This window comes from Lolium rigidum, chromosome 6 (assembly GCF_022539505.1).
Source record: "Lolium rigidum isolate FL_2022 chromosome 6, APGP_CSIRO_Lrig_0.1, whole genome shotgun sequence".
Taxonomy (NCBI): domain Eukaryota; kingdom Viridiplantae; phylum Streptophyta; class Magnoliopsida; order Poales; family Poaceae; genus Lolium; species Lolium rigidum.
Window position 1 is genome coordinate 206,839,789 of NC_061513.1, and position 23,233 is coordinate 206,863,021.

Consider the following 23,233-nt stretch of genomic DNA (forward strand, 5'->3'; position numbering starts at 1 on the left):
ATTGCCATGTGAACAATCTGAAAAACTGGAGTAGAGCCATTTGTTTGTTTAAAGCCTCAGCTCCCCCCTCCATTGCCATGTGAACAAGCTCACATCTGGCAAGAAAAACTGGACTATAATAACTTGTCCATCTCATTCTCCAAGAAGGAAAAAAACAAAAATGCGAATAATAGAGAGAAAAAAAGAGCGGGCTGTGGGTCTTTAAAAGCAGCGCTCAAGTGCCAACTATAATGGCAGAGGAGGCACAGCAGTAGAGCCAGGAAAGCAGGCGCAGAGGAGAGGAGGCGGGTAACCGGTAGCGAGTAGTGAAGGCCACCTTTTCTCCCCTCCTGTTGGCTCATGGCTCTCCTCCGCTTCACCATCCTCCTGCTCGCCGTCCTGCTCCTCCACAATGCCGCCGCCTTGCCGCACCACGGCCCCGCCAAGCACGACTACAGGGACGCTCTCACCAAGTCCATCCTCTTCTTCGAGGGCCAGAGGTCCGGGAAGCTGCCGCCGTCCCAGCGCGTGTCCTGGCGCAGGGACTCGGGCCTCTCCGACGGCTCTTCTATCAAGGCAAGCTCAGCTACAACACCTCTGCTCCTCTGCATTTTCATGCCACTATATTCTCCTTGGCTAACTCGTTTCTTCCTCTGTTATGTTTTTGTTTTCAGGTTGATTTGACGGGCGGGTACTACGACGCCGGGGACAACGTCAAGTTCGGGTTCCCGCTGGCATTCAGCGCGACGATGCTGGCATGGAGCGTGCTGGAGTTCGGCGGGATGATGAAGGGGGAGCTGCAGCACGCCAGGGACGCCGTCCGCTGGGGCTCCGACTACCTCCTCAAGGCCACCTCCCACCCCGACACCGTCTACGTCCAGGTACCCTCACCCGACACCATTCTCCTGCGTGGGATCTGCGTGAGGACGAAGTTACATGTCGCCATTCTTTACTCGGCGTTTCCGGCGCCGATGCATGGGGTGTTCTTCACCACAAAGCACAAACATTTCTTCACAAAAGACGTTATGTTCTCTTTTCTTTGAGAACAAAAGCACTGTACTTGACGCTCATGCCGTCGTGTGTGGACCAGACACAGACAGACAATGTGTGGGCGTTTGCCTCTAGTTCAACTCACTGTGTACTCTCCCTGTTGAATCCTAGGTTGGGGACGCGAGCAAGGACCACGCATGCTGGGAGCGGCCGGAGGACATGGACACGGCGAGGACCGTGTACAAGGTCGACCCGAGCACCCCCGGCTCCGACGTCGCCGCCGAGACCGCCGCCGCTCTCGCCGCGGCTTCCCTCGTCTTCCGCAAGTCCGACCCGGTCTACTCCAGCCGCCTCGTCGCCAGGGCCAAGCGGGTACGCATAGCAGCGCACCACATTGCCCATCCTCTGCACCTTGCTTGCTGTGCAGAGCAATGACGCTCTGTTTTTGTGTAGGTGTTCGAGTTTGCTGACAAGCACAGGGGCACATACAGCACCAAGCTCTCGGCATACGTCTGCCCATACTACTGCTCCTATTCAGGATACCAGGTCCCAACTAAAACATTATTGTAAAATTTCTTGCTTTGGCTGCCATTGGCTCCAGAGACCTATGAAAAAAAGGATACTATACTTGCGTGCTCTCTGCCCTATGCGCGCCGTTTCCTTTTCGCTCACCTCTCACTCTCGTGTGTTGTTTTATGATCTGTCGAAAAAAGGATGAGCTGCTATGGGGCGCCGCATGGCTGCACAGGGCCACCAAGAACCCAACCTACCTCAACTACATCAAGCTGAACGGCCAGATCCTCGGCGCCGACGAGCAGGACAACACCTTTGGCTGGGACAACAAGCACGCTGGAGCAAGAATCCTCATCTCCAAGGTAGTAAACTTGATCCGAGGGAGTCTGTTAACATTGAACTGGAGAGCAAGAGAGATTGTTGTGACACTTGCTTCGTCTTGGACGAGCAGTCCTTCTTGGTGCAGAAGGTGGGCGCCCTGCAGGAGTACAAGGGCCACGCCGACAGCTTCATCTGCTCCATGGTTCCCGGAACCCCCACCGACCAGACGCAGTACACCAAGGGCGGCCTCCTCTTCAAGCTCAGCGACAGCAACATGCAGTACGTCACCTCCAGCTCCTTCCTCCTGCTCACCTACGCCAAGTACCTCGCCTTCTCCAAGAAGACCGTCTCCTGCGGCGGCGCCACCATCACGCCGCAGCGCCTCCGTGCCATTGCCAGGCGCCAGGTCAGCCACATTGCCCGCCCTGATTAATCTTTTCCACCCTCGTCAACGACAGAACATCATCTCATCGTTTTCGCTGTAGGTTGACTACTTGCTTGGGACCAACCCGATGGGCCTGTCGTACATGGTGGGGTACGGACCCAAGTACCCGAAGAAGCTCCACCACCGGGCCTCCTCCCTCCCCTCCGTCGCGGCGCACCCGGGCAAGATCGGCTGCTCGCAGGGGTTCACCGGCCTCTACTCCGGCGCGGCCAACCCCAACGTGCACGTCGGTGCCGTCGTCGGCGGGCCCAACCAGAACGACCAGTTCCCCGACCAGCGCAACGACTACGAGCACTCCGAGCCGGCCACCTACATCAACGCGCCGCTCGTAGGAGCGCTCGCCTACCTCGCCCACTCCTCCGGCCAGCTCTAGGAAGATTAACCCAAGATTAATTGTTTGCCTTAATTGCTCCAGCGATTAAGTCAGCTAATTCATTGTGATTCGGGGACCCCAGTGCAAGCAACACTAGCGGGTCTTGATTTATCCCTACTACTGTACTAGTAGTACTTGTACTTGTTCTGGGTGTTTAGTAGTACGCCCAAGTGTGATTCGTGCACTATGTTTGTTGCAACTCGCAACTCAACCGTGAAATCAAGTGTTTCTATTAAGAGATTGTGTAATCGGTCCTCCGTACCATTTACTACTTTGTTCATCGAGAAAAATCATTCTTTGGGGTATTCTTTCGATAGAGAGAGAGGAAGTATATTAATACCGATACCAAGTATACTTGGCATCTGCAACAACATAATATGGAAAGCAAGTTTAAACACCAAAGATCTGTTATACTTGCTAGATCGTCCAGGATAGATGATCGTCGGGTAGGAGAGGGATATCGTGGATTTACCTTCTCCCTTGGAGGTGGAGCCCGCCGACGTAGACATGGTGGCGACGGCGGCGCGAGGGTGAGTAAGAGGTGGCGGCGGCGAAGCTTCCCGTCAGCACAACGCTAACCCTAATCGGTGGATTTGTCGGTGGGGCATGCGGTGAACCTCGTACTGTGTGCCGCTAGCCCCCACCTCTCTTTATAGCGCTGGCGACAGGGGCCCACCAACCAGATAGAGGTTGGGCGCCTAAAGGGTTCCGGTGGGCCGTTGGGCACCACGCGGAAGAGATCAACCTGACATTCCCCCCTTGACCTCAACTTTACTTTTAACTTTGTACTTTTACTTTTCTCGTTTCATCACGGATCAATACATAGAGCATGTTTCATCGAGCATGTTTCATCGTCACAGCTCAATTACCGATAGAATCACACAGCTACAATACACTTCTCTGTTTTAAAACAAATTGATTTTCTTTTTGGACCTCTTACGATCCAGGATAGGTAAGACTTTCCCTTAAACCCATGTCGGCTAAGTGTTCTTTGAACACACTGGGTGGTAAGCCTTTCGTTAGCGGATCCGCAAGCATATCTTTTGTCCTTATATGCTCGAGACTTATAGTTTGATCATGGACCTTGTGTTTCACAACATAATACTTTACCTCAATCGGTTTCGTACCATTACTCGACTTATTGTTGTGAGCATAAAATACTGCGGGCTGATTGTCGCAGTATATCTTTAGTGGTTTATCAATACAATCTACCACTTTCAAGTCTGGTATAAATTTCTTTAACCATAATGCCTTTCCCGTGGCTGCATAACATGCTATAAATTTTGCATGTATCATGGATGATGCCACTATTGTCTGTTTGGAGCTTCTCCACGAAATAGCTCCCCCTGCGAGAGTGAACACATATCCAGATATAGATTTTCTATCATCTTTATCTCCCATAAAATCTGCATCTGAATACCCACTTATTTCTAGGGAATCAAATCTTATGTATGTTATCATGTAGTTCTTTGTGCCTTTCACATAACGTAATACCTTCTTTACCATTTTCCAGTGTTTTATACCTGGATTTTCTTGATATCTACCGAGCACTCCGGTGATAAAAGCTAAGTCAGAGCGTGTGCAAACTTGTGCATACTGTAGGCTTCCAATGGCAGAAACATATGGAACCGCTTTCATTTGATGGAGCTCGTATTGATTCTGGTGACATTGAAATCTTCCAAAATTGTCGCCCTTGACTATAGGGGCAGGTGTGGAATTGATCTTATGCATATTATACTTAGTTAGAATCTTTTCTAAGTAAGCCTTTTGCGATAATCCTAGTACTCCATTTTTCGTATCTCGATGAATTTCTATGCCCAAAACATATGCGTCACCAAGTTCTTTCATATAAAAATTTGAGGACAAGAACATCTTTGTCTTGCAGTAGACTAACATCACTCCTGGTAAGCATAATATCATCCACATACAAGATTAGGAAAATATATTTCCCACTTTTAAACATTGCATAAACGCAGTTGTCCTCAACATTTTCTTTAAATCCAAATCTCTTAGTTGTCTCATTAAACTTTAGATACCACTGTCTCGAGGCTTCCTTTAATCCATAAATGGATTTCTTTAGGCGGCATCCCATGTTTCCTTGCCTTCCATGATAAAACCCTTGGGTTGTTTCATGTAGACATTTTCTTCTAAATCCCCGTTTAGAAATGCCGTCTTTACATCCATTTGATGCAACTCTAAATCAAAATGTGCAACTAGTGCCATTATGATTCTGAAGGAATCCTTACATGAGACTGGAGAAAATGTCTCATTGTAATCAATCCCTTCTCTTTGTGTAAATTCTTTTTCCACAAGTCTTTGTATTTTTCTACATTCCCATTGGAATCATATTTTATTTTGTAGACCCACTTGCAACACACAGTTTTGGCTCCTTTAGGAATATTTTTTAAGTCCCAAACATTCTTGGCACTCATCGATCTTATTTCGTCTTCCATGGCCTCCACCCATTTTGATGAATCCGGGCTTCTCATGGCTTCTTCATATGAAGTGCGATCACCTTCCATATGAAATTTTTCTGTGTTGTAAACTTTGTAATCAATCGAAATGGCTGATTTTCTAGCTCTTTAGACCTTCTAAGGGCCTCATTCTATTGAGCATTCTGCTCTTCAACTTGTGGCTCAGCTTGATAGGGCAAAGGTGGCCGATCTTTCGATGAGACGTGGATAGATCGATTTGTTGGTGGAGTTCGTGCTTGACGATCCGACTACACGTGCAAAGCTCGTGCGCCAATGCAATCGCTAGGACAATCTCCGGGAGTTACTGATCTTGCGGATGCACGATCAACCTGACCGACGAGGGTCTTAATTCCTACCGAAATCGAGAACAAGTAAGAACTAATGATGCAATCGGAATATTGCGAATATAGATGAAAGCTTTATTGAAAAAGGTGGGATTCCGAATAGTCGGTCTTGTTATGGGCGTTGGCCTCAAAAGAAGTACACGAGAGTTGCAGCGATGGCTAACTTTTAATCTAATCAAAATCCGAGTCTAAACGTGACGGCTATGGGGGTATTTAAAGGAGGAAAAAGGTGGGGTTTCGGCCAGCCATACATGTGGTGGCCGAACCAAACCCTAGAAGGCCTTTCCCCCTTCAATACGGACTCTAAAAAGTGGCTGACTTAATTCCTGCGAAAATGACATGGGCCTGGCCCAAAACTAAAGGTGACGCAGCACCACATTATGCTATGGACGAAATTATGAAGTGGAGAACTCTATATTTCGTCCATGTCTTCATCTCTTCTTATGGTGGCTTCAAAGTCCTGAAATCTCCACTTGTGGCGTCATCTTCAATCCTCAAATGCTTGCTGCCATCTCCTCCATGTGTGATCATGCTCCAATGCTTGTCCTCCTCATCCATGCTAGGTCCATCATTCCTAAGAGTAACAAACATATCTGATTTAGGCAGCATCATATTCTCATGTATATGAGGAATAGTTCCAAGAAACGAAAGTACCTGATAGTTAAGTTGTTTGGCACGAGCTCGAGTGATTGGTCCTTGTAATTGTGTGGCTGTAGGTACGGCGGCTGTATCAAGAGATGGGATGTCCTCATCATGCCCCCCTTCTTGAATTGAAGTCGTCCTCGACGAAACCTCCTCTTCTTCACCAAAGTAAGGCTTCAAATCTGCAATGTTAAATGTAGGACTAACCGGACCCAATTCTGCAGGAAGCTCAAGTTTATATGCATTATCATTTATTTTCTCTAACACCATAAAGGACCAGCAGCGCGAGGCATTAGTTTAGACTTGCGCAATTCAGGAAAACGATCTTTGCGCAAATGCAACCAAACAAGATCACCAACATCAAACACAACATGCTTTCTTCCTCTATCCCCAGCAATTTTATACTTAGTATTCATGCGTGCTATGTTGTCTTTAGTAGTCTCATGCAATTTTAGTATCAATTCAGCACGGTTTGTAGCATCCAAATTATTTTGCACGAGAAGATGGTAAAGGCAACAAATCAATAGGTGCACGTGGTACAAAACCATAAACAATCTCAAATGGGCACATCTTAGTGGTAGAATGCAGCGAGCGATTGTAAGCAAATTCAACATGAGGTAAACATTCTTCCCACAATTTTAAGTTCTTCTTCAAAACAGCCCGCAGCATAGTAGACAAAGTTCTATTTACTACTTCAGTTTGTCCATCAGTTTGGGGATGACATGTAGTACTAAACAGCAATTTAGTCCCCAACTTAGCCCATAAACATCTCCAAAAGTGGCTAAGAAACTTAGTATCACGATCGAAACAATAGTATTTGGCACACCATGTAAACGCACAATTTCGCGAAAGAACAAATCAGCAACATGTGTAGCATCATCAGTTTTGTGACATGGAATAAAGTGTGCCATCTTAGAAAACCTATCCACAACAACAAAGATACTATCCCTCCCCTTACGTATACGAGGCAAACCCAAAACGAAATCCATAGAAATATCCTCCCAAGGTACACTAGGAACAGGAAGAGGCATATATAAACCATGTGGATTAAGTCGAGACTTAGCTTTTTGACATGTAGTGCAGCGCGCCACAAATCTCTCAACATCTCGACGCATACGTGGCCAAAAGAAGTGTGCAGCAAGTACATCCTCCGTCTTCTTCACACCAAAGTGTCCCATCAATCCTCCTCCATGCGCCTCCTGCAACAACAAAAGACGAACGGAACCATCTGGGATGCATAGCTTGTTAGCACGGAACACAAATCCATCATTGAGGACGAATTTGTTCCATGTTCTACCATCTTTACAATTCAGCAACACATCTTTAAAATCAGCATCATTCAAGTATTGTTCCTTTATTGTTTCTAATCCAAAAATCTTGAAGTCAAGTTGAGATAGCATAGTATAACGGCGCGACAAAGCATCAGCAATAACATTATCTTTACCCTTTTTGTGTTTGATAACATAAGGAAAAGACTCAATAAACTCAACCCACTTTGCATGGCGGCGATTCAACTTAGCTTGACTACGAATATGCTTCAAAGATTCATGATCAGAATGTATAACAAATTCTTTAGGCCATAAATAATGGTGCCAAGTTTCTAATGTCCGAACCAGCGCATATAATTCTTTATCATAAGTAGAATAGTTCAGACTAGGCCCACTCAATTTTTCACTAAAATATGCAACAGGTTTGCCTTCTTGTAACAACACACCTCCCAAACCAATTCCACTAGCATCACATTCAAGCTCAAAAGTCTTATTGAAATCAGGAAGTTGGAGTAATGGAGCATGTGTTAACTTATCTTTCAGTATCATGAAGGCTTCTTGTTGTGCATCGCCCCACACAAAGGGCACATCCTTCTTTGTAAGCTCATTCGGTGGCGCGGCAATGGATCCAAAGTCTTTGACAAAGCGCCTATAGAAACCAGCGAGGCCAAGAAAACTCCTTACTTGTGTGACCGTCTTGGGCTGCGGCCAACTCTCAATTGCCTCAATCTTGGATGGATTAACTTCAATTCCCTGTGCGGTAACAACATAGCCAAGAAACGCAACTCGATTGGTGCAAAAGGTGCACTTCTCAAGATTACCATACAAACGTGCATCACGTAAAGCATTGAAAACAGCACGTAAATGATCCAAATGTTCCTCCAAAGATTTGCTATAAATCAGAATATCATCAAAGTATACCACCACAAAACGTCCAATAAAAGCACGTAAAACTTCGTTCATCGAGTCTCATGAAAGTACTAGGTGCATTAGTTAAACCAAAGGGCATTACTAACCACTCATATAAGCCGAACTTAGTTTTAAACGCTGTTTTCCATTCATCTCCTAATTTCATACGAATCTGGTGGTAACCACTACGCAAATCAACTTTAGAGAACATAACGAGAACCACTCAATTCATCAAGCATATCATCTAAACGAGGTATTGGATGACGGTATCGAATGGTAATATTATTAATAGTTCTACAATCGGTACACATGCGTGAAGAACCATCCTTCTTAGGTACCAAGATAATAGGAACAGCACATGGGCTAAGAGACTCACGAATGTAACCTTTATCTTGGAGAACCTGAATTTGTCGCTGAATCTCTTTCGTCTCTTCGGGATTGGTACGGTATGGTGCACGGTTGGGCAGCGACGCTCCTGGAATCAAGTCAATCTGGTGTTCTATGCCACGGATAGGTGGTAGTCCGGGGGAACATCTTGTGGGAACACATCAATGAATTCCTGCAAAAGGTTAGCAACCGCAGGTGGAAAAGAAGGAGGCATATCCTCAAATGAAAACAGAACTTCTTTGCAAATGATAGCATAGCATTGAGTAGTGTTCACATCAAGTTCAGCAATATCGGATTTGCTAGCAAGCAAACAAGGATTTTTCAAACGAATTTCAGTAGCATGGTTCGAATCGGATTTAGTATTAGTCTTAGGTGGAACAAAATCTGCGGCAACAATCTGATTCTCACTCTTAAGTTTCTCCTCGTTTTTTACTCTACTAGCTCTAGCAAGATCATCTTTTAGTATTTGTTCGAGAGTCATAGGTTTGAGACCAATTTTCTTTCCATCATGCATAAGAGAATATCGATTAGTTTTACCATTATGAACGGATTCTCTATCAAATTGCCAAGGTCTACCAAGTAACAAAGAACAAGCTTGCATAGGTACAACATCACAATCCACAAAATCAGAATATGTACCAATGGTAAAATGCACACGTGTAGTTCTTGTTACCTTGAGCTTCCGAGAGCTCTCAAACCATTGTATGTAGTATGGATGTGTGCGATGTCTTGTAGGAAGAGAAAGCTTCTCCACCATGTCAACGCTAGCCAGATTATTGCAGCTCCCTCCATCAATGATGATCCTTATAGCTCGCTCTTTTACAACGCCTCTTGTTTGGAACAGATTGTGGCGTTGATCATGCTCAGACTTTGCTCAATTGCACGCTCAACACACGGCTGTGCAACTAAGCTCCTGTACTTGATCAGCAGTGTCGGCTTCCATTACCTCCATCTCTCTCTCAGAATCAGAGTTGGCACCATCACGTGCAGCAATAAGGGCCAATGTATCTTCATCAAAGTCACTTGCAGAATCATATTCTCCATCTTCACGCACCAACATCACACGCTTGGTTCTGCATTCTCTCTCTATGTGACCAAATCCCAAGCATTTGCGACATTGAATGTCGCGCGTCTTCCCCGTGGAGGCCATGGAAGATGAACTCCGAGGAGGACCAGCCGATGGTGTTGGTGTGGAGGCGAGGAGGTGCTCGTGATGCGGGCGCGGTGTACTTGGAGGTAGTAGGTGCTGGTGCGGTACCACGAGATTGTGGCGCTGATTGTCGCGGAGACCATGACGATGTACGACCTGCGAAACATTAGTTCTTCTCCATGGTGGTTGGCGATCCTGCACTTCACGTTCGGCTTTGCAAGCAAGATGAAACAAGCGAGTAATAGTGTTGTACTCCTTATAATCTAAAATATGCTGAATCTCTTTATTCAAACCACCAAAGAAACGTGCAAGCATAGCCTCATTATCCTCTACAATACCACAGCGAATCATGCCAGTTTGCAATTCTTGATAATAGTCTTCTACAGAATTTTTCCTTGTTCTAAACGAGACAATTTTTTCAGCAAATCACGTTGATAATGTGGAGGAACAAAACGAGTACGCATAGCAAGTTTTAAACCGAGTCCAAGTAGCGAGGAATATTTGCTGCATGTGTTCTACAATATTCGGACCACCAAATAGATGCAAAATCTGTGAACTCACAAGTAGCAGCACTAACACGCAAGTGATCGGGGTATTTTAAACATGCAAAGCGTTGTTCTACTTCCAATTCCCATGTAAGATATGCATCGGGATTATATCTACCCTCAAATGGCGGAATATTCAGCTTCGGTTTAGCAACATGATCATCATCATTACGTACCGGGCGTGGAGGTGGTCGAGCGTGGCGGTTCGAGCTGCCGTGGACGACCGGGTGCGGGTTGTTGGACTTCCTCGTCCTCCGATACGTTCTCATCTACCTGCTCGTCCGCGTCCCCTTCATAATCTTCGTAGCCTTCATCGGAAGGCGCGTCATGTGCGGCTCGCTGCGGCGAGGAGCGGTACCTGCGGGAACGTCCGCACGAGGAACGCGGCGCGCGCGGCGTTGCCCGTTGGCGCGAGGCGGCGGCAACCGAGTCAAAAGCTCCTGGAACTTGGCGTCGAGCTTGGAGTTGAAAGCTGCCTCGAGGCCATCCGGTTTGTCCGGCGCGTCGGTGAGTTTGGCATCCACGTCATCAATGCGCGCATCGGTGTCGCGTGCATGCCCGCCCAAAAGGTGGGTGAAGTGAGCATGCAAGCTGCTCGAGGCGTCATCTTGGCCGGGTCAACGGCGGTCGGATCAAGCTGGTCCTGACATGGTTAGTACTCAAAAAACACAAATGTATATGCCTACAAACTACGGAATATGGTGGTTCACGCGCAATTCGTCAAGCAAAATACAAAGCTCTTACAAGTTCTTACCAAACAGGAGGAAGGTGATACGGCAACCCACAAAGATCAGCTTCTCCAAAGATTGCCAAAGCGATTACTCAGGGTCGACACGGTGCACGTGGAGACAATATGTGGAGCTGTAGGATGGCTTATATATGGTAGCAAAAACAGCAATTGTCAAAACAGCGATGCGGTATTGAAAGTATGCTCAACAACGGTACTTGTGCTGGTCCTAGGCTAGACCGTACTAGAGACGCGAGCCTAGAACACTAACGAGGCCACGGCGCGGCACACAAGCAACTAGCAGCGATGAGGTGGCGATGATGTGGCGACGCGAGGTGCGAAAAATCACTATGATAGCAAGTGTCTCAAACTGATCCCCAAGGTCTAAAAACAGTGTAGCCTCAGAAAAAAATTTTGTCGAAATTTCTGGAAAGTGCTCTGAAAAGCGCGCAGGCGCCAAAAAAATGTCGCTATAACGGCCAGTGGCGAAAAGTGATCGCCAAGTTGAAAAACCAATGTAGGCAGAAAAATTTTTCGGAGGCGGTTCCAGACTTTTTTTTTTTTTTTTTTTTTTTTTTTGCTCTCCTTCCAATTCTTTACTGGCGGCCGAAACTTATCTCACGGAAATTTTTCTGCAGCGCAAGATGATATTAGAAGGTAACAGCTGAGTAGGAAAAACGATAAAACCTAATTCTACACGGGCTCTGTCGCGGCAGAGAAACAACACGGATCCGTGTCGCGGTAGGACACAGGGTATATGGTGGATACGGATGTATGTGGCAGGGTGTATATGGTAGTGGCGGAAGTATATGGCAGGGTGTATATGGCGGTGGCGGAAGTATATGGCGGGGTGTATATGGCGGTGGCGGAAGTATATGGCGGGGTGTATATGGTAGTGGCGGAAGTATATGGTGGTGGTGGTGGCGGTGATCTGCGTATGGTGCGAGTGGCGGCGGCGGCGTGACTAAAATGACCAGAACTCGAAACTCTAAGGGAACTAGACGCTAAGACCGGCAACTCGACACGAAGATGCAGACACAAATTCAACTATGCAAAACTGAAAAGACAATGCAAGGAGTGGCGGGGGGTTATGGGACTATGATCTAAAAACCCTAACAATATTTTTTGGCTTTTTCGTGGTTTATGGGTATGATGGCGGATGCAATCTATACTACGAAAACGAGTAAAATCTCACCGAGCAACCTGAAATCCGATACCACTTGATAGGGCAAAGGTGGCCGATCTTTCGATGAGACGTGGATAGATCGATTTGTTGGTGGAGTTCGTGCTTGACGATCCGACTACACGTGCAAAGCTCGTGCGCCAATGCAATCGCTAGGACAATCTCCGGGAGTTACTGATCTTGCGGATGCACGATCAGCCGACCAACGAGGGTCTTAATTCCTACCCGAAATCGAGAACAAGTAAGAACTAATGATGCAATCAGAATATTGCGAATATAGATGAAAGCTTTATTGAAAAAGGTGGGATTCCGAATAGTCGGTCTTGTTACGGGCGTTGGCCTCAAAAGAAGTACACGAGAGTTGCGGCGATGGCTAACTTTTAATCTAATCAAAATCCGAGTCTAAACGTGACGGCTATGGGGGTATTTAAAGGAGGAAAAAGGTGGGGTTTCGGCCAGCCATACATGTGGTGGCCGAACCAAACCCTAGAAGGCCTTTCCCCCTTCAATACGGACTCTAAAAAGTGGCTGACTTAATTCCTGCGAAAATGACATGGGCACTGGCCCAAAACTAAAGGTGACGCAGCACCACATTATGCTATGGACGAAATTATGAAGTGGAGAACTCTATATTTCGTCCATGTCTTCATCTCTTCTTATGGTGGCTTCAAAGTCCTGAAATCTCCACTTGTGGCGTCATCTTCAATCCTCAAATGCTTGCTGCCATCTCCTCCATGTGTGATCATGCTCCAATGCTTGTCCTCCTCATCCATGCTAGGTCCATCATTCCTAAGAGTAACAAACATATCTGATTTAGGCAGCATCATATTCTCATGTATATGAGGAATAGTTCCAAGAAACGAAAGTACCTGATAGTTAAGTTGTTTGGCACGAGCTCGAGTGATTGGTCCTTGTAATTGTGTGGCTGTAGGTACAGCGGCTGTATCAAGAGATGGGATGTCCTCATCACAGCTTCTGGAGGTGGCTTTTGTTGCCCCCTTTCATGCTCAACAAATGATTCATTCGGCTCCTGACAGACAGGTTCCAAATTTTCGCTCATCGTTGTCATGGGTGGAGTCACAACAGGCGCTTGCACCACAATCGCAGGGATTATCGGGCATGTGCACATGGTAGCACAAAAATGGCTCCTGGGTCATCGGATTAGGTGCATTCACCCTCTTCTCCTCAAGATAAATTTTCTGAGCTACGATGCTCCCCCTCATAATGTCGTCTTCTAAGAATATAGCATGTCTCTTTTCCTCAAACTTTGTATGTTTGTCCGGAGAGTAGGAACAATAAACTTTTGAGTTTTTCATGATAGCCAATAAAATGGCAGCTGACTATTTTGGTATCTAACTTTGCGATGTGTGGATTGAACACTTTGGCCTTAGCAGGGCTCCCCCATACTTTCAGGTGGTTTAGAGAAGGCACTCTCCCTATCCATAGCTAATAGGTGTTTTGGACACCGATTTGCTTGGTACTCTATTTAAAATGTCAATAGCGGTTTTTAATGCCTCAATCCACAATCCCAATGGTAGGGTGTACTAGCTCATCATACTGCGCACCATATCCACAAGGGTACGGTTACACCTTTCAGCTACCCCATTCTGTTGAGGTTCACCCGCCATAGAATACTGGGCAACTATTCCAGTCTCCTGTAAGAACCTTGCAAAAGGTACAGGGACTTCGCCATATGGAGTATGTCGACCGTAGTACTCCCCTCCATGATCAGATCTTACTATCTTTATTCTTTTATCATGCTGATTTTCAACTTCAGCTTTGAATATTTTAAATTTATCCAACTCTTCTGTTCTTTCTTTGATTGGATAAATATAACCATATCGGGAGTAATTATCCGTGAATGTTATGAACCAATCATAGCCATCCACACTTTTTTCACTGGAAATGGTCCACATATATCGGTGAGAATTATTTCTAGTGTTACGGTGCTTCGAGTTGCACCCATTTTATTTTTTTTAAAATTTTTTCCTTTAAAGCAATATATACATTGTTCTATGTCTGAGAATTCTAATGGAGGAAGAATATCATTTTTAAGAAGTCTTTGTATTCTCCCCCTCGAAATATGGCCTAAGAGACAATGTCATAATTTCGATGATTCATTAGTTCTTTTTCTTTTCTTTTGTTCTTTTTCCGACGCAGATATTTGCTCATTCACTTTACACACAGACAATACTGATGCGCGTACAGCACGCGTCCGTTGGGAACCCCAAGAGGAAGGTGTGATGCGTACAGCGGCAAGTTTTCCCTCAGAAAGAAACCAAGGTTTATCGAACCAGGAGGAGCCAAGAAGCACGTTGAAGGTTGATGGCGGCGGGATGTAGTGCGGCGCAACACGAGGGATTCCGGCGCCAACGTGGAACCTGCACAACACAACCAAAGTACTTTGCCCCAACGAAACGGTGAGGTTGTCAATCTCACCGGCTTGATGTAACAAAGGATTAGATGTATAGTGTGGATGATGATTGTTTGCGAGAAAACAGTAGAACAAGTATTACGAGTAGATTGTATTCAATGTAAAAGAATGGACCGGGGTCCACAGTTCACTAGAGGTGTCTCTCCCATAAGATAAATAGCATGTTGGGTGAACAAATTACAGTCGGGCAATTGACAAATAGAGAGAGCATGACAATGCACATACATGATATGATAAGTATTGTGAGATTTAATTGGGCATTACGACAAAGTACATAGACCGCTATCCGAGCATGCATCTATGCCTAAAAAGTCCACCTTCGAGGTTATCATCCGAACCCCTTCCGAGTATTAAGTTGCAAACAACGAGACAATTACATTAAGTATGGTGCGTAATGTAATCAATAACTACATCCTCGGACATAGCATCAATGTTTTATCCCTAGTGGCAACAGCACATCCACAACCTTAGAACTTTACGTCACTTGTCCCAGATTTAATGGAGGCATGAACCCACTATCGAGCATAAATACTCCCTCTTGGAGTTAGGAGTAAAAACTTGGCCAGAGCCTCTACTAATAACGGAGAGCATGCAAGATCATAAACAACACATAGGTGATATATTGATAATCAACATAACATAGTATTCTCTATCCATCGGATCCCGACAAACACAACATATAGAAATACAGATAGATGATCTTGATCATGTTAGGCAGCTCACAAGATCCGACAATGAAGCACATAAGGAGAAGACGACCATCTAGCTACTGCTATGGACCCATAGTCCGAGGGGTGAACTACTCACTCATCACTCCGGAGGCGACCATGGCGGTGAAGAGTCCTCCGGGAGATGATTCCCCTCTCCGGCAGGGTGCCGGAGGCGATCTCCTGAATCCCCCGAGATGGGATTGGCGGCGGCGGCGTCTCAGTAAGGTTTTCCGTATCGTGGCTCTCGGTACTGGGGGTTTCGCGACGAAGACTATATGTAGGCGGAAGGGCAAGTCAAAGGGCGTCACGGGGGCCCCACACACCAGGGCCGCGCCGCCCTGTTGTGGCGGCGCCTCGTGGCCCCACTTCCTTTCCCCCTCGGTCTTCTGGAAGCTTCGTGCAAAAATAGGACCCTGGGCGTTGATTTCATCCAATTCCGAGAATATTTCCTTACTAGGATTTCCGAAACCAAAAACAGCGAGAAAATAGCAACCGGCTCTTCGGCATCTCGTTAATAGGTTAGTGCCGGAAAATGCATAAATACGACATAAAGTATGCATAAAACATGTAGATATCATCAATAATGTGGCATGGAACATAAGAAATTATCGATACGTCGGAGACGTATCAAATACTTTTTCACGCAAGGATAATAAATAAAGCTCATCGTGGAGTAAAGCAACCCCCACATAAGTATTATTAAACCATATGGTACACTTGCCATGTCCAAAATAACACTGATAACTGTCTTTATCCAAACGTGATACACTGATCAGATTTATGTGTAAAGAAAGAATAAACAAAACATCTTTAAGCAGAATTGTTAAGCCATCAGCTAACTCCAAATGTACGCCGCCAACAGCTTCAACTTCTGCTTGAAATCCATTCGTGACTTTAATGCATCTTTCGCTTCTTTGCGTAGTCCGCGTCGAATGAAATCCCTGTAAAGAATTTGCAACATGAACATTTGTGAAAGTTCAGAGATGGTAAACCTAGAGGGGGGTGAATAGGTTTCTACAGATTTTAATTCTCTCTTTGCAATATTAGGCTTTGCAGAATATAAAGGTGAGCCTAATGCAAACTAGGTGAGACAACCTATATGATGATACAAGTAACTCGAACACGAAGGTCCCACAGGCAGTTATATCACAAGTATGGAGTTCGGTTAGAGGTAACCGATAGCACGCGGAGACGAGGATGTATTCCCGTGTTCCCTTCCTTTGCAAGAAGGTACGTCACGTTTGGAGGGGTGGAGGTCCCACGATGGATTCCCCAACGCCACGAAGGCTCACCCTATTGTACGGAGCCTATCCCACGAAGGAATAGCTCACTCACTTGTGGTAGACTTTGAGGTAGCCTCCAAACCTTCACAATCTTGTCAGGAGAAAATCCACAGCCCAGATGCTTCCGGACCTCTCTTGCCGACCTAGGGATTCAAAGGAACCCTGGAGAGCAGGTTTCTTGATGAATACAAGGGGAATAAGATTTGGCTTGGTAGAACGGTAGATCGGGGCCTCCTCTATCTTTTCCCCGGAGGGATTTGAGTTTGGGTGGAGGAGGTAGATCTGAGGCTTTTGGTGTTTCTAACAATGGAGTATGTGAGAGAGAGCTCAAGAACAGCTTGTAGTGTAGTGTCTACCACTTCAAAGGTAGGAGAAGGGGTATATATAGTGTCACTTGAAATATGGCCGTTGATGACTTGCCACCTCAGCAACTTCCTCGAGGAACCCGGTCAACCGTGCCTGGGACCGGGCTGGCTGGCGCAGGGTCCGATCAGACCGGACCAGGGACCGGGCCAGCTGGTCCAAACCGGAGCTGGAACCAGATCTTTACTGGGGCAGGGCTTTGTCTTGCAGTAATGCCTGCGGATGTCGTCAGCGAAAGAACCGGTTGGCGCCGAGGCACCCGTCCCAGAGCCCGGTCCGACCGGGCTCCTGACCGGATTGGTCCGGTCCAAACCGGACCGCCCACCAGGCCTTGACCGGGAGGTCTCTGTTACTTGCAGTACATCCTCCGGCTGGCATCAGCTCAGGGGTCGGTCTGCGCCGGGCTGGCTGGTGCTAGGGCCGGTCTGACCGGGCCCCTGGCCGTCCAGGTGCTGAAGACCCCTTCTTGTTTGTTGCCGAAGTGGGGGGGGGGTCTCCTTTAGTCTTCTTGTTCCATTGATACACCATTTATGCCTCTTTGGCTAATACCTGAGATTAACCTCATAGACATGTATAAGGCCAAATACCCTAGCACGGTGTCATTGTTACCAAAATAATGGATAAGGGTAAAATACCCTTACAATTTCCCCCTTTTTGGTATACGATGACAAACCGAGCTAGGGTCACATATAGATATTATGATAAGCTTTTAAACCTTGATTCCATATAAGATATTAAGACAGCTCCCCTATAATGTGTGCACTTGGAGAAATTGTGTTTGAATGCAAAGTGCACCATTTGTGGAATAGGATAAGCTCCCCCAATATCTTTAGGAAACAAGCATGGTATGGACATGTGTATATCAAGATATATAAGAATAAGACATAAAGCATAAACATCCTAATGTAGAGATTTTAGCATACAAATACTTGTCCATACACGAATTATTCAAAGTAGCAAATGGTTCTTGAGAAAACAAACAAATAAGCACAAGCCAAATAAGAAGCAAATAAAGTATCAAGCAAGGCTTGTGCAACCAAGAGACCCCGTGATCCTAGACTCTACTCTCTTATCCCCCATTGACATCGGAACACCAAAAAGGCGAAGAAAAGAGTAAGGATGCTAGCGCTCCCATCAGTAGAACTCCGTCCCAGCAGGTGGAGAGCCATCATCATCATCCTCGTGATCATCACCCTCATCATCCTCATCATCATACTCTTGATTGTCTTCATCATCAGCTTCTCTATATCCAGAAGTATCAGGGTCCTGAGCAGGTCTAGGAGGAAGACCACCATGAGCATACATGGAGAGATCAAAGTTCTGGAGCATCTCATCATCAATGGGAGGCATCTCCCAAGTAGGTGCAATCACAGGCTCCATCTCAGGTCCAGGAGGAGGAACAGGGTGATTCCTTGCAGCCATGAACTCATTTTGGCGCCTCCTGGTCTCTTGGTTCAAGGCAAGACTTTGATGAGCAACATCATTGGTATTCCTGCACATCTGCCACAAGCTGGCCAAGAAGCGAGAAGCACCGCGCTTGGGGCGCCTAGAGTAGCTAGAGCTAGCTGCAGGGTCATGCTTTTCCTTGGAACGACACTCAGAAGGCATCATGGCTGGGATTTCCGGTTTAGTGTCCTGAGTAGGAAACTTGAATGGATCCATCTTGACCAGTTGATCTTTCTTGTTGTGAGGAGAAGGCACCACCTTATTGATGAGCTGCTGAATGTACTGAGCATAGTTTGGAGTCATGCGATCCCAACCAGAACGCCTCAGTTCACAGTAGATGAGGTCACAGCCAACAATAGTCTTAATGTTCTCAGGACGGCAATAGTACATCAGATAAGGTGGTAGGCATGACATTCACTTGAGTCTCCTGACTTGCTGATGAGATTCTCACGGAAAAGCTTGGCAAGCACAAGGTAGGAGTAATACATCCCAGAGATAGTGGGAGGACCAGTTGTAGGCTCTGAAGGATAGCAAAAAGCAATGTCTCCATGAGTGAACTTGTCCTGAGAGTGAATCTTAAATCCACGAGCACGACCACCACCAAATCCCACTGCTTCACAGAAATCAAGATAGTTGCAAGTGTACTTCTCTTTACCAGTCATCCAAGTCATAGTGCGATCGATATCATCATGGAAGAACACGGTGCAGTGGAATTGACGAACAAGAATAGGACAATAGAGCCCAGCTGCCTTCTCATCACCGGGCTTCAAGCACACAAGATCATACAGCCCCATACCCTTCAACGTATCAACCACAAAGCGGTACTTGGTGGCTTCATGCATTGCATGGAAAGCACTTCCTTGTTGATGGCCTTTGGCATCACAATGACACCATTCTTCATACACTCTCTAGAGTTGTAGAAATCATCCCATATGCACTTCTGAGTGTTGGTCCAGAGTAACTTGTCCCCACCAGTGTATGTTCATTCCTCGAACCGATATGGATTCGCCTCTCTAACTCTTCTCCAATCAGCAAGATGTGCTCCGCCCACATTAAATTGTGGCACTCTCTCAATAAGATTAACATCTTCAGCTGCATGCTTGTCTTTCTTTCTCTTGGCAATGTTCTTGCTTCTACTTCCAGCGGAACTTCCGGGACCAGTATTCTGAGGTGCTCTAGAAGGCAAGCGAGAGCTCGTACGGCACCCTGGAGGCCTCTCATGCCTACTTCTCTTGGAAATAGTGCCATCATCAGTGGAACCACCTGTGAATAAGCAAATAGAGTAGGGATAGCAGTGGGATAAGTGTACATGTCATCAGAAATAAATAGGCCAAAGAGTATAGCATATATTCAAGTGTTTTGACGGAGTTGTGCGAAGAACTGGGAAACCCGGCGTATGGTCCGGTCCAACCGGACGAGAGACCGGACGAGCCGGTCTGCCATCCGGTTGACTGGGCTACGCGCCGGGCCGGCCGGTTGAGCAGCCGGTTGACCGGGCCTGGGGCCGGGTGCTGTCGACTTGTTAGATTTTCCCAGAAATTCAACCACAAAATCACGCAAAAACTCATAAACTTGAACATATACTATAACATTGTAGAGTGGAACATGTGCATAGTGGTATGAGACACTCTAATGGCATGAGGACTTGCAAACCCTAACCCTAGATTTTTCTCAAATTTCCTCAAAGATGTGCAATGTGAGAGGAAAAGAGAAGGAGAGGGAATGGAAGAGGCAATTTACCCGAAGACATGGTCCTCCTTGCTCAAAGGAACAAAGAGAACAACAAGAGAAGGCTTGAGGGACAAATCCTCAAGATCTCCAAGTGAGGCTTGAAAGAGACAAAATCCCTTGGTGGAGATGATCCAATGTGCCCGATCTATGGTGGGGTGAAGTTTGAGAGGAGTTTAGTGGTGGGAAATCCCTAGGGAGAGGTGGAGATGAAGAGGGCGGTGCACATGGAGTCTATGGTGGAACGGGAGAAATGAGGAAGAAGACCACCAAGGGGTAACCTCCTCCCCACTTAACCAGCCGCACGACCGGCGCGCCGTCCGGTTGACCGGGCCTGGGGCCGGGTGGCCCGGCGCAGAATCCGGTCCGGCCGGACCAGAGACCGGCCACTATTGTTTTGCCTCGTTTTGCCTTATTATGCCCCTATTCTTTGTGCAATTGTGTGTGTATGCTCAGAAGATGACATGTACATATAGATAGATAGATGAATGATGAGATGACTTGATGGAAACCTTCCGGAGGAACCGAAGTCCTACTAGAGGTTCCACTAGTTAGGTTCTTAAGCATGGCAGTCATTTGTGCCATTTGGCTTTGGACTTCATTGCTGGCGTGTAGTTGACACACCTCTGTTGGGAACCCCAAGAGGAAGGTGTGATGCGTACAGCAGCAAGTTTTCCCTCAGTAAGAAACCAATGTTATCGAACCAGTAGGAGTCAAGGGCCACGTGAAGGTTGTTGGTGACGGAGTGTAGTGCGGCGCAACACCATGGATTCCGGCGCCAACGTGGAACCTGCACAACACAATCACAATACTTTGCCCCAACTTAACAGTGAGGTTGTCAATCTCACCGGCTTTCTGTAAACAAAGGATTAAACGTATGGTGTGGAAAATGATGTTTGTTTGCAAAGAACAGTAGAGAACAGAGTTTGCAGTAGATTGTATTTCAGATGTAAAAGAATGGACCGGGGTCCACAGTTCACTAGTGGTGTCTCTCCAATAAGATAAATAGCATGTTGGGTGAACAAATTACAGTTGGGCAATTGACAAATAGAGAGGGCATAACGATGCAAATACATATCCCGATGACTAATATGAGATTTAATCAGGGCATTACGACAAAGTACATAGACCGCTATCCAGCATGCATCTATGCCTAAAAAGTCCACCTTCAGGTTAGCATCCGCACCCCTTTCAGTATTAAGTTGCAAACAATAGACAATTGCATTAAGTATGATGCGTAATGTAATCAACACAAATATCCTTAGACAAAGCATGGCAACAACACATCTACAACCTTAGAACTTTCTGTCACTGTCCCAGATTCAATGGAGGCATGAACCCACTATCGAGCATAAATACTCCCTCTTGGAGTTACAAGTATCAACTTGGCCAGAGCCTCTACTAGCAACGGAGAGCATGCAAGAACATAAACAACACATATATGATAGATTGATAATCAACTTGGCATAGTATTCCATATTCATCGGATTATAACAAACACAACATGTAGCATTACAAATAGATGATCTTGATCATGATAGGCAGCTCACAAGATCTAACATGATAGCACAAGAGGAGAAGACAACCATCTAGCTACTGCTATGGACCCATAGTCCAAGGGTGAACTACTCACACATCAGTCCGGAGGCGATCATGGTGATGTAGAGTCCTCCGGGAGATGATTCCCCTCTCCGGCAGGGTGCCGGAGGCGATCTCCTGAATCCCCCGAGATGGGATTGGCGGCGGCGTCTCTGGAACTTTTTCCGTATCGTGGCTCTCGGTAATAGGGTTTTCGCGACGGGGAGTTTAAGTAGGCGGAAGGGCAGAGTCGGAGGGCTGACAGGGGGCCCAGACCATAGGGCGGCGCGGGCCCCTCCCTGGCCGCGCCGCCTTGTGGTTTGGCCACCTCGTGGCCCCACTTCGTATGCTCTTCGGTCTTCTGGAAGCTCCGTGGAAAAATAAGACCCTGGGCGTTGATTTCGTCCAATTCCGAGAATATTTCCTTTGTAGGATTTCTGAAACCAAAAACAGCAGAAAACATCAACTGGCTCTTCGGCATCTTGTCAATAGGTTAGTGTCCGAAAATGCATAATAATGATGTAAAGTGTGTATAAAACATGTGAGTATTGTCATAAAAGTAGCATGGAATATATGAAATTATAGATACGTTTGAGACGTATCATTCATCCTCCTTCAACTTTTTCTCAGCATCATATGCCAAGAATCTGGATTTCATCTCCTTAACTGAAAGGGTAGAATCTTCATCCAGAACCTCGAATATTTGATCCATCTCACTCTTAAGGCTGTGAAGCCCTTAAAAAGAGTCCGCGCTCTGATACCAATTGAAAGTTCAGAGATGGTAAACCTAGAGGGGGTGAATAGGTTTCTACATATTTTAATTCTCTCTTTGCAATATTAGGCTTTGCGGAATATAAAGGTGAGCCTAATGCAAACTTGCTGAGACAACCTATATGACGATACAAGTAACTCGAGCACGAAGGCTCTCACATGCACTTATATCACAAGTAAGGAGTTCGGTTTGATATAACCGATATCACACGGAGATGAGGATGTATTCCCGTGTTCCCTTCCTTTGCAAGAAGGTACGTCACGTTTGGAGGGGTGGAGGTCCCACGAAGGATTCCCCAAGGCCACGAAGGCTCACCATATTTCCCGGAGCCTATCCCACGAAGGAATAGCTCACTCACTTGTGGTAGACTTTGAGGTAGCCTCCAAACCTTCACAATCTTGTCAGGAGCAAATCCACAGCCCGGATGCTTCCGGACCTCTCTTGCCCACCTAGGGATTCCAAGGAACCCTAGAGAGCAGGTTTCTTGATGAATACAAGGGGGAATAAGATTTGCCTTGGTAGAACGGTAGATCGGTGCCTCCTCTATCTTTTCCCTGGAGGGATTTGAGTTTGGGTGGAGGAGGAGGTAGATCTGAGGCTTTTGGTGTTTCTAACAATGGATTATGTGAGAGAGAGCTCACGAACAGCTTGTAGTGTAGTGCCTACCCC

At 46.3% G+C, this 23,233-nt stretch overlaps 1 protein-coding gene across 1 annotated transcript; it reads left to right on the forward strand.

Annotated features, from left to right (window-relative positions):
* The first annotated feature begins 339 nt into the window (after positions 1-339).
* On the forward strand, positions 340-2,621 carry LOC124665967 (endoglucanase 3). The gene is made up of 7 exons (XM_047203327.1): positions 340-555; positions 654-860; positions 1,141-1,341; positions 1,423-1,515; positions 1,683-1,844; positions 1,934-2,209; positions 2,289-2,621. The coding sequence occupies exons 1-7, from the start codon at positions 340-342 to the stop codon at positions 2,619-2,621; spliced, it is 1,488 nt and encodes a 495-aa protein (XP_047059283.1).
* Positions 2,622-23,233: the final 20,612 nt, after the last annotated feature.

Coding starts and splice junctions, on each gene's coding strand:
- LOC124665967 (XM_047203327.1), top strand. CDS start 340: ATGGCTCTCCTCCGCTTCACCATCCTCCTGCTCGCCGTCCTGCTCCTC. Junction 1,342..1,422: donor TCGTCGCCAGGGCCAAGCGG/GTACGCATAGCA, acceptor GTTTTTGTGTAG/GTGTTCGAGTTTGCTGACAA. Junction 1,845..1,933: donor CAAGAATCCTCATCTCCAAG/GTAGTAAACTTG, acceptor TTGGACGAGCAG/TCCTTCTTGGTGCAGAAGGT.